Raw genomic sequence first — 12,585 nt, forward strand, 5'->3', positions numbered from 1 at the left:
GACTAATGCTAAGTAGATTAAAACGTAGGTTTTCAACTAGAAGTACATTATCAATAGTTAGGTTACCATGGACAATCTTACCCTTGCCCACGGTTTTACCTTTAGAGTTGTCACCGAAAGTGATAGGAGCACCGGTTACTGATCTAATGTCGGTTAGCAGATTGCTATTTCCGGTCATGTGCCTGGAGCAACCACTGTCCAAGAACCATTCAGAGTTTCCTAGCCGTTTCTTTGGATCCTGCACAAAGTACATATTTACAACTATTTGGTACCCACATTTACTTGGGTCCACATGCGATTAGTCCCTTAGGTACCCAAACCTTGATAAACCGAACGGTCTTCTTTGCTAAAGTTTCAACTGTTCTCCTTACACTTGGTCTGGTGTATTTCGGTTTCCCTACAGATGACCTAAATGATGATGGTCTTTGGTTTGATGATCTATAGGTTGACCTACGTGGTTCAGGAAAGTCTTTCTTATATTTGAGAATTTCTGCTTTCCTTTTCTCAAGGTCAAGCCATGAATCGGTTGGGCCAACATAGTCGTACTTTGTCTTTTCTTCCCTATAGTACGCGGTCTCCTCTTCTTCAGCTGTACAGGTGCTCTTTAGAAATTTTATAAAGGGAAGGTTTCCTTTTGTAAGCTTTGCTTTCCATATGGATTTTCGGTCTTTAGGTCTGTTCTCTGTGTATCCTAGGCCATTCTTACAACGTGGATGCCTGTATTCTTTATTCAGGTTCTTTACTATATCGCTAGATCTCCTATAGGCGGCCATCGTATACTGAAATCTGGCATTCTCTTTTTCGGTTAGTTCTCTAGTTGACTCACTAGGTTGTTCGATCTTAAGTTCTAATTCGGTTTCTAGGGTATGGATATCATCAGGTTGTATAGCTTCTGGTTCGGTTATGATAGGTACCTCTGGTTCTACTGGGATCGGTACTATGGGGTCGGTTTTGATGTTGAGGTGCTTAGGTAACATGGTCAATAGGTTCTTATATTCTTCTACCATGTCATTCAATGCTTCATATAACTCATCTTTAGTAAATTCATCACAGGGAGAGTCAAATACCTGTTCCTCATTTGCCATGAGACATGTGAGGTCATCGTCACTGTCACTGTGAGCCCATAGACTTCCTCCATCATCGGCTATCAGTGCTTTTGGTACTTCACTTCCTTCACCGGTTTGTTGATAGTTGTTCCGGTTATTTTGGTAGTCTGGTTTCTGTGTATCTCTCCTTGGTTTCCTGCATTCCCACTTAAAATGTCCCATACAGTTACAGTTATAACATCTTATATTGGATTTGTCACCATAGTAGTTGTTTGTCGGTTGGCTCCTTTTCATGAACCTCCCAAACTTCTGTGCAAGCATGGCCATGGCGTCCTCAGTGAACTGTTCGGCGGTTCTGATCGGTGCAGGTGCAGGAGTCGGTACCGGTGCAGATGTAGATATAGGAACAGGAGCAGGTGCAGCCGGTTCCGTAGATGTGAACAGTGCTCTAGTTGACGTTGAGGCCGAGACTTCCTCTTCAGTTCTGGAATTCATCTCGAACTCATAAGCCTTGAGATCTTCGAATACATCGTATAATTTCATCTTACGTAGGCTCTTTGATTCTCTCATGACCATCGTCTTTATATCCCAAGCACTCGGAAGAGACCTCAAAACCTTCATGATGACCTCTTTGTTGTCGTATTTCTTGCCCAGATTTGCTAACTCATCTAATACACCAGTGAACCGGTCACTATATTCCTTCATAGTTTCCCCTGGTTTCATTTTGATGCTTTCAAACTTCTGTGTGGCCACCATTATTTTGTTCTCCTTTGTTCTTTCATTTCCCTCAAAGATCTGAATGACCGTGTTCCAAGTCTCCTTTGCGGTTTTGCAATCTCTGATCTTGCAGTATGTATTTCTGTCCACGCTGTTGGAGATCCGGTTTCTTGCATGGTTGTCCAGATTGTTCCTTCTCCTATCATCAGCTGTCCATTCTTTTCTGTCTTTATCAATGACTATCGGTCCTTCGGTTAGAACGGATTCCATTTCATCATCCAAGGTGACTAGATGCAGGTGCATGCGTGCCTTCCAGTTGGCAAAGTCATCACCTTCTAGCATTGGAGGCCTATCTTGATACATGTTTGCTTGAGTATTGAAACTAACTGCTCTGATACCAATTGTTAGGATCTAGGTCGCCGCTGGTGGACCGGGGGTTGGACCGGTTAGCGGTTCTCACTCGTAGGGTGGTGGTTAATCCGGTTAGAGATTAACACCGGGGTTTCAATACTACACAACCTGTCACAAACCCTTGAACTAGGTTCAAGCGCGGAAGAGGTTTGCTTTCAGGTTGAAGCGGTACACGTGTATGATAGGCGAAGTCGGTTTCGGATGATGGAGTTTTGAAGAATGGTGGGTCGGTTTCGGTTATCTGGATATTCGGTATGGTAAGTAGAGATTCGGTTTGAAGCGATATGGTTAAGTTAGTCGGTTAGGTAAAGAAGCCAACAGAAAGTAAATGACACAACAGATTTTATGGATGTTCGGAGATAAAACTCCTACGTCACCCCTTCCTCTCGAAACCGCGAGAAGGATATTCACTAAGGAATACAAATACAATCCGATCGAGACTTATTTCCTGCTCGATAACACTCGTACAATTCTCACTGAAATTGTAGCACACACTCAGAATTTAGCACTTCGGCTTTCTTAGAATACCACACTGTTATTACTTGTAGTAAATGCTCTCTTTGTAATTCTTAGTAACTGCCTTAATGTCTGCTTAATGTCCCACTTGGTAACTGCATTTACTCTTCTTCAACTGCCTCCTTTTATAGGTGAAATATGCCAACGGTCATATTTCACTTCCTTGAATCTGATTGGCTGGTCAGCGGTGCAGTGATTCAGTGTCTCAGACCTGCCGGTCTTCTCCTCAGACCTGACAGTCAATCTCAGACCTGGCATCCTGTTTCAGACCTGCCGGTCTGTAAAGCAAACCTGCTGGGTTTGTCTTTTACTCAATGTAGGCACTGTCTGCTTGGACAGTTGTCTGTACTTTGAAGATCTCCTCTCTGGCTTATCCCGAAGTAGAAGGATCCGGTAGTACTATTTTCTGCAGCCTGCAGTCTTTCCTCAGACTTGCATGGATATGGAAGTATTCAGTCTGTTCCTTTGGTATCATTCTCAACAGATACCCAAAGTGTCTTCTTGTGCAGGTCGGCCTCTTGACTTGGCCTAGGTTGGCCTCTTGACTTGGCCGAGTATCTTTTGATAGTGAAGTGACCGGACTTCTTCCGGTCTTGTGGATTGATCGGCTATTTGATGGATCTGGCTTTTAGGCTTTGGCCGATCCTTCCTCTGTGCGGTCATGTACCGAATACTCTTGATCGGTTTGGTAGCTTGACCGGTTCGGTTTCTTCACTTGGTTTTCTTTTGTTCATCCGGTCCGGTTCCTTGTTCCTGCGTAGGAAGTTTGTTTAAGTTAGGTTTATTTGAACCGGTATGAATTTATCTAACAACAAGGTTTGTTTATTTATATGATGAATACATATTTTGATATATTTATGCAGGTTTTCAATTTCATCATCAAAAAGGGGGAAATTGTTGGGTCAAATTATTTTGACTATGTGTTGAAATAGTTTGACTATTGAGATTTTGTTGATGAAACGATTTATGCGTTTTGATGCAGGTGTATCGAAATCATATTTCATGAGACTTGGTCTAATGAGGCTCATTAGACCGATTTGGCATTAGATGCACAAAATTAGACGTGCAGTCTAACTTAGTGGAGTTAGACATACAGTCTAATGAATTCCGTAATTAGACGTGTAGTCTAACTCGTGTAGTTAGACGTGCAGTCTAATAGATCTCGAAATTAGACGTGCAGTCTAACTCGTGGAGTTAGACGTGCAGTCTAATAGATCTCAGAATTAGACGTGCAGTCTAATAGATCTCGGAATTAGACGTGCAGTCTAATAGATCTCGGAATTAAACGTGCAGTCTAACTCATGGAGTTGGACGTGCAGTCTAATAGATCTCGGAATTAGACGTGCAGTCTAACTCAGTGGAGTTAGACATGTAGTCTAATGTATATGGAATTAGACGTGTAGTCTAATGTATACGAAATTAGATGTGCAGTCTAACTTAGTGGAGTTAGACGTGCAGTCTAATGTATACGGAATTAGACGTGCAGTCTAACTTAGTGGAGTTAGACGTGCAGTCTAATGTATATGGAATTACATGTGCAGTCTAACTTAGTGGAGTTAGACGAACAGTCTAATATATACGGAATTAGACGTGCAGTCTAACTCAGTGGAGTTAGACGTGCAGTCTAATGTATACGGAATTAGACGTGCAGTCTAACTTAGTGGAATTAGACGTGAAGTCTAATGTATACGGAATTAGACGTGCAGTCTAACTCAGTGGAGTTAGACGTGCAGTTTAATGTATACGGAATTAGACGTGTAGTCTAACTCAGTGGAGTTAGACGTGTAGTCTAATGTATGCGGAATTAGACGTGCAGTCTAACTCATTGGAGTTAGACGTGCAGTCTATTGGATTGTGAAGGTTAGACGTGAGTCTAACTCCTTCAGACAAGTCTGAAATAGAACCGGAATTAGACGTGCAGTCTAACTTAACGGAGTTAGACCTGCAGTCTAATGGTTAGTGAATGATTAGACGTGTAGTCTAATTAGTGAAAGTTAGACGTAAGTCTAACTCCTTCAGATAAGTCTAAAGTAGAACCGAAAAATTACTATAATCTTGATAGTTCCAAACTCATCAAAATTTGAGCTTCATTTAGTAAAAATGATCATTCGAACCACAAATAGAAATTGAGACAATTATTTTATAATTTTTCTTGTAATTTAAAAAAAATAAAAATTTACAATATTTGATTTAATGATTACAAAATATTTATAGTATATTATTAAATAAACAAGATAATGATAGTAGAAATATCTGGATAGAAATTAATTAAAGTTTTAAAATATCTTGAAAATAAATGAAAAGGGAAAGTTTTGGGATTTGGAATTTAAATTTAGAATATTTTAATAACAAAATCTAATATAGATTTTGGAAATCACCGAAACTGTAAATATATATGTCACATCTCTATGCAAAATTGAACATATTCCAACTTCTTTCGTCTCTTTCTCGATTGGGTGTTGATCTCTTTTACACATCTTCGATTTTATATAATGTCTAGTATCATTCGTGAAGTTTGGAATTATAATGTTGTAGAGGAGTTTAATGTGATTCGAATGCTCCTCCCTTTATCTGTTTACGCCTCATTTGATATGGAATTCCCTGGTACCATCTTTCATCCTGACGTCCCTAAGCACTTTCTCTCTTCTCTCAGTCCACCCGTAAATTATTCTTATTTAAAGGCGAATGTGGATACCATGAAGTTGATTCAAGTGGGCCTTACTCTGTCATTCGTGCCCAACCCTCATTCTGGTGTCGTTAATTCTTATGTTTGGCAATTTAATTTAGATGATTTCGATGTGGATTCTGATTTTCAGAATCCTGATTCTATCGCACTATTAAGAGAAACTGGAATTGATTTTGTTAGGAACAAATTTCAAGGTATTAATTTAAGTTTATTCAGAAATCTTCTAATATCTTCAGGCCTTCTGTGCGGCCCCTCTCATCTGAATTGGGTCACCTTTCACGGTGCATACGATTTTGGCTTTGTTGTCAAAATTTTGACTCAAAGACCCCTCCCACCCAATTTGATCATGTTCATGAGTTTGGTTAGGGAGATTTTTGGGGAAGCAGTGTTTGATTTGAAGCACATTGCGAAATTTTGTAGGGGTCTTTACGGAGGATTAAGTCGATTGGCAGAAACTCTAAATGTGGATAGGATTTCAGGTCAGAGCCACCAGGCTGGGTCCGATAGCCTTTTAACCATGCATGTGTTTTTTAAGGTAAAAGAAATATATTTTAATGGGTATCTTGATTATCATCTTAATCGGTTCAAGGGAATCATTCATGGAATTGAATTGCCGGTCGAGTTTCAACCACGTCGAATGTTGATGGTGCCTGTTTGGCCGCAATTTCCTCATGTTACCGGAACTATTTATAATGGCTTAGTTTTTTTATGGGGAGGAAACATCTAAAATAAATGTGAGGATTAAAGTAAAAAATTATTATTTCTCAATAGATGAGTTCAGTTGTATTTATAATTATGTTGTTCATTGAATTGAAATTTCAGGTTATGGTTAATATTTGCATATTCGTTATTGCCTTGAATCTTTGTTTACTCATTTTGGTTTCAATAATAAATATTGTTGATGATAATTAAGATCATAGGAATAGAGAATCTCAACTTGTTATAAATAATTTTGTTTGTTGCCTTATTTGTGTTTTTTTTTAATAAAAATTTGGAAATAATTTATTGTCATTTAATTAAAATTTCAAAAAGGGAGAATTATACAATAGTATTGAGATTAGGACAAAACAACCCTTTGTCCTAATTTTAAAATCAAACAAAATTAGGAATTAAGAGTTCATCACTTAAAAAAAAAAATACAGCATACAAACAACCCACAAGAAATACAGCAAGCAAACAATTCTTTTTTAACAAAACATTCAACATCTTGAGTATCCAAAAACCAGCAACCAAGCATCAATTTATATCTCACCTTGAATATTTCTTCCTTTGCAACTTCATCAAATACTATCTCCCATCTTTGACAAAGCTCCCAATTCTTTATTGTGATTGGACTTATTCTCTATGTGTGAATAAGATATAAATCAACAACAATAATATCATTTCAAACATGTTCTTCATTTCTCCTTGTTCTGAGAACACTCTAGCATTTATCTTCATCCAAACATGATACATAAGGCATCCATAGAAGCGTTTGAATAAATTGGCCTTAATGAGTTTCCTTTAGTCTTTGAAAGTACTAAATTTTTATACAACTCAAATTAATCAAGGGATTTGTTAACTGAAATTGTTGAGAAACTTACCTCAAAGATATTTAATGAAGTTACATTCACCAAATAAATGAGAGATTGACTCTTCACAATCAATGCATAGGACACATCTAGTGTTAGGGATAGTTATGAACCATCTCAAGCGATCTCTAGTCATCAACCTACCTCTATGAACAAGCCAAAGCGTAATCTGATGTCGAGGTATAATCCTAAAAGACCATACGCTATGATTCCACTCCACAATCTGCCATCGAGAGCAAATACATTGCCATGCCAAACTATGCTAAATTTGTTATTGATCTCAACCTTCCATTCAAGCACATAAACCTTTTCATGAAAGGTTATACGATTAACATCTTAAAAGATTCTTGCCCCCTCCGGATTTAACCTTAGAATATAATTGCATTGACCTTCCTTAACATCACGCACATTTGTCAGTTGTTTTCCTCTTCTTATTCGGATGTTTCTGGCTTCATATCTCATAATGAGGGAGACTCCTTCGAACCATGGATCATAACAGAATATAAAGTCCATCGCCAAATTTGACTTGATATAGCAGTCCAACACTTTATTACAGTTTCAGGATCTTCTTTAACAATCAAGACATGTTCTCCTTCACCTTGCACGTCCAGATACTTCTCTCCATTTTCAGGAATCTAAAATGTACTCATTTGATCCAAAGCGAATCTTCCTTTTTTGCAATCTCCCAAAAGTGTTTATAAGTTAATACTTTGTTCTATTCTGTTAGTTTTTGATACCGAGGCCTCCTTCTTTCTTGGGTTTACAAACATAATCCAATTTTACCTTCTTACCTCCTCTCTCTTGAATGCCCCAAATAAGTCTCTCATCATTTTATCAAGTTCTTTGATCACCATTTTAGGAATAACAAGCTATTGTGCCCAAAATCCAATGTTTCTCATTATGACCATAGTAACCAACTCATTCTGCCCGCCTATGATAAGCTTTTCGAGGACCAATCGTTTATTTAATTTTTGACCATCTTATTTAGCAATATGTAATGTGTGATTATGAGCTGTTTGAACGAGAGAGGCATTCCCAAGTACCGGATAGGCAGCTGGCCCTCTTTGATTCCAATGACAATAAAAATATTTTCTTTAGTTACTTCATCCACCCTTCCATAAAAAGCAACACTCTTTTCTTCATTTATATAAAGGCAAGTGATACTTGAGAATTGATTAAGAAATTCTTTTATGGTATTCATGGAGTCCACATCCGCATGCGCTATAATAAATAGGTCATCTGTAAAACAAATATGGGTAATTTCTTACTCAAAAAAAAAGGATGTTAGAAAAATGGATTACTCTTTAGTATCTCTTTGAAGATAAAAATGAATATTTCCATGATTAGAACAAATATTTATGAGGATAAGGGATCCTCTTTCCTAGCACTATTTTCACCTTTTGAATAATCCTTCATGAGAACTATTCACACTTATATTGAAATGAGTGGACGTCACACACTGTATAATCCACTCCACAAATACATTAGAAAATCCAAAAACAATCAAAAAAGTCTTGAATAACATCTCATCTACTGGAATTAAATGTCTTCCTAATATCAAATTTAATAGCAATCCTAGGTATAATTCTTTTTCTACCATAACCCTTAAGAAGACCTTGCATAAGAAGTATATCATGAGATATAGATCGACTAAGAATGAATGTTGACTGCCCATGACTAACGATGGAAGAAGTTACATTTCTATACCTATTGGAAATGATTTTCAAAATGGTTTTATAAATAACATTACAACAAGATATAGGACAAAAATCTTGAATCTTTTTAGGTATAAAACTTTTAGGAATAATATTTAAAATGGTAACATTCCATTGTTTCAACATCTTTCTATTCTAAAAAAATTCCAACACTCCATTCACCACATCCTTACCAATAATGCTCTGGTTACTCTTGAAAAAATCTACATTGAATCCATGTGGCCCAAGGCTCTTATCCCCATTCATATGGAACATTGCTTGTCTAACATCATCCTCTGTTACCCTCTCCATCAACTTGTTGTCATCGGTATATCTAATCTACTTTTGTTTAATTCAGCTAAGGTAGCTAATGTTGCTGGAATTTACTCTCTTGGTGCCAATCAATTCTTTGAAGAACCTAATTGTTTCCTCAAGAATCTATTTCTTTCCAATAGCAACACCCCCACTATCTTTTTCCTATTTGACAACCCAATTTCTCATGTTCCTAGTTCTAGTTGAACATTTCTTGTAAAAGAACGTTGTATTTTTATCTCCAAAAGACAACCAATTTTGTATTGATTTCTGTCTATCAAATTTCTCCTCATATGCACTTAATTTTCTGAATTCCGCTAGCACATTCCTTTCCATATTAGCAAGATTGCTCAGTATATTGATGCAAAGGATTTGCCTTTGTACTTTTATAAGTTTTTCTCTAACTTCAACAGCTTTGATGGAGATTTTACTGAACCTAACCTAGTTTAACTTCTGCAATTGTACTCTTAGTAGTCTAAGCTTTTCAACAATTTGAAACATTGTAGTTCCTTCAATACGGATAGCCCAGACCTATTCTAATATCTGAGTAAACCTATAATCGATCATCTAAAAGTTGAAGAACTTAAATGGCCTTTTAATCCTTTATTTCTTCTCCCAACTCAACCTAATTGGGCAATGATCTGATATTCTAGGACTTAATACATGGATGTAGCTATTAGGGAATTTAACCACCCACATTTCATTAACTAGCCCTCTATCAATCCTACTTCTTCTAATCTATTCATTTCCCCTTGAAGACGACCATGTGAAAGGATTACTAGATCTAGAAGGCTCCATATAACCAATATCCCTTATGCATTCATTAAAATCTATCATACCCTGAGTGATACCAATATCTGAATTCCTTTCTTGTCTAAATCGAGTTGCATTGAAGTCTCCTAAAATTACCCACGGTCTATTGTCCTCGATGTTATTTCTCAATAGATCTCATAATTGTCTTATATTACTTTTCAAATTGTCTCCATAAACCACCCCTGAGTAGTACTTCTCTATTGTTATCTTGCATGTAATTTCAACCCGTATAATTTGATCACTAATTAGCATCTCCTTCATGTCAATCAATTTCTTATTCCATCCCACCCAGATTTTGCATGTCCTTTCAAAAGATTGTGCACAAACCTCCAATCACTATCATCCCGATTGTTGGGACCAAGTCCAGTGATGGATGGAAAGAAGTAAATTTTAAGATCTCGGAGGTACCACAAATAGTTGGATCGTAAGAATTTCTCTCACAAATCAAAGACCTTCAATTTTGTCCACATTCCTGAGCTTGGTTTTAGTTTCAAGGATACCCATAACAATTACCTTCTACATTTCAATAACCTTCTTGACCTCCAAACATTTAAGAGGGTCATTAAGCCCCTTTATGTTCCAAGTGATAATGTTCATGAATACTAAAAGGAATTTGACTCCTGACTTTCCTCCTTATATCTTCTCCTACTCATTTATGCTTCTCCTTTTTCTTTGCCCTTACTGATTTTGTACCATCCTCTAATTCAACAACCATCTTGGGTTTTCTTACTTTGACATCCGGTTATTGAATAGTCTCAAATGATAAAGCCTAACTTAACATTAATACTTTCACTTGTTATAGCCGATGAAGAATTGATACTTTTCCTCTCATTCATCATCCTTCTTTCTGTTACAAATGTAATCGAGTTCTTCAAATAAGGATCATCCTCTTCTGTAATTGGATCAATAGCATTTAGGTCATCTTAATCAGTTTCCATTTTGTCCCCTTTATCAATCTGATAACTTCTCGTTCCTTAGTTTTTCCCTTTATCCTTAGATCTCCCAGCAGCTATCACATCAAATCTTTTATGTTTGACTGTAATTTCCTCCCTTTGTTGGTTACCATTTCCTTGTTTTAATCCATATTTTCTGGTGTTTACAGCTTTCTACACAACTCTATTCTTGTCCATTCCTTTGTTCAAATCAGACCCTAAATGATTAATCCCAACATGTCTGATGTATCCCTTCCCATCTACCTTCTCCTATTCATGTTCAACTCTAACAACCAAATCTATTTTCATTAGATTTTCCCCTTCAGTCTCATCACTACAATTTTTATTGTCAACCATTTCCCTACTTAATCCATCTTTTCCGGTTGTACTGTTCTTAACCGTTTCACCCACCAAAACAACCACTTGCTTTTCCTTTTCTTTACCCAACTCCTTAGACTTGCCTTCACCTCAACCTTAATCCTCAACTTCTTCCGCACATAATACCTTCTTATTAAATTCTTCTTCACTCGATCCATTCTCATCTTTAGATCCAACCAGCTCAACCTTTCTCCGATTACCCTTGCTTTGTACTCTCAACTCATCATAATTAGTCAGAACTTCCCCTGAATTCTTTAAATTTTCGATTTGTTTATCTTTCTTATCCTCACACCCCCTTTTTGCTTTCAGTCCTTTCATCATCAATTCATTGGTTTTAATGATCTCCTCTAAGACATTTATTCAATGGGTGCAAAAAGGTTTTGTATCTAGTGCACCTATCATGCCTCCATTCATATTTAATGCCAATATTATACAAGTTTCCCAATATGTTCACAAATTCCATAACCCGAGGGAAAGTACTTTCTGGATGAATCTTAACATTCACTCTTGTTCTGGATGCTTTGTTGTTTCCATCTATGTCCAGATCCAATCGCAACGGCTTCCCCAAGAGACTTGCAAAATAGCCAATAACTCTATTATTACACAAATGAGGAGGAATGTCCCTCAAAGTTAACCATATTTGTTCCAGCTCTGGTGGCCTCTTATTAAGTTCCATTCCTTCCTTCCATTTACACAATTTAAAGTATTGGTTTGCAATAAAAAAAGCCATATGCATAAACCTTTTTAATATCACTATCCTTTTTGAATTGCAATAAAAAATACCCAAAATCATTGACAGTTAACTTCTATAGCCCTTCCTTCTCCAATTGCTTAAAAACCCGTTCCGTTCTTTTACCAATTTGAATGAAACGCTTGATCCTCCATAAAATATCCAAACACCACTGAATCCCAATTCCTTTCACATAATTCTTCAATCTTAGCAGATATTCCAAATTGGAACGAATGATTAAGTGTTGTCACCATAGGTAGAGAAGCATCAATGTGCAACATTCCCGTGTTAGTATTAGATGCTCCCTTCCAAACATTGTTGTTCTTCCAAGTTCTAATAGGTACCGTTCGTATTAGGACAACGCAAATTTTAGTACATTTCCTAAAGTCTTAAAGAACATTAACTGACCATATTAGAAATTAGTAGCAAATTAAATATCTAAACTAAACTATTCAAGTTAACTCTTGTGCAGATAAAGAAAACCGGAACTACTTAAAGGAAAATAAGCAAACAAACTCAACAAATCAGTTTTATGATCGGTCTTATGATCGGTTCTATAAAAACGGCACAAATCGGCTTTATGATCGGTCTTATCTTCGGCTTTTTATATGTTCGAGTATTTAAGAAAATCAGTCATATTCCTGATAGTGAAAAGACGGCGCAACCAGTTTGTCAAATCAATTATTTGATCGGTCTTATCTTCAGCAATTTGTATGATCGGCTATTTAAGAAAACCAATCATACTTCCGGTAGTGAAAAGACGATGCAACTAGTTTGTC

The 12,585-nt window shown here is 36.8% G+C and overlaps 1 protein-coding gene across 1 annotated transcript; it reads left to right on the forward strand.

The window, feature by feature from the left end:
* Window positions 1-5,182: 5,182 nt before the first annotated feature.
* On the forward strand, window positions 5,183-6,209 carry LOC124939426 (probable CCR4-associated factor 1 homolog 11). The gene is made up of 3 exons (XM_047479906.1): window positions 5,183-5,570; window positions 5,613-5,855; window positions 6,199-6,209. The coding sequence occupies exons 1-3, from the start codon at window positions 5,183-5,185 to the stop codon at window positions 6,207-6,209; spliced, it is 642 nt and encodes a 213-aa protein (XP_047335862.1).
* Window positions 6,210-12,585: the final 6,376 nt, after the last annotated feature.

This window comes from Impatiens glandulifera, chromosome 1 (genome assembly GCF_907164915.1).
Source record: "Impatiens glandulifera chromosome 1, dImpGla2.1, whole genome shotgun sequence".
NCBI classification, from domain to species: domain Eukaryota; kingdom Viridiplantae; phylum Streptophyta; class Magnoliopsida; order Ericales; family Balsaminaceae; genus Impatiens; species Impatiens glandulifera.

What these genes read in the sequence shown, in the direction of transcription:
- LOC124939426 (XM_047479906.1), top strand. Translation starts at nt 5,183, where the DNA reads ATGTCTAGTATCATTCGTGAAGTTTGGAATTATAATGTTGTAGAGGAG. An exon ending in TGTTAGGAACAAATTTCAAG is followed by an intron (nt 5,571 to 5,612) that starts GTATTAATTTAA and finishes TAATATCTTCAG; the next exon opens with GCCTTCTGTGCGGCCCCTCT.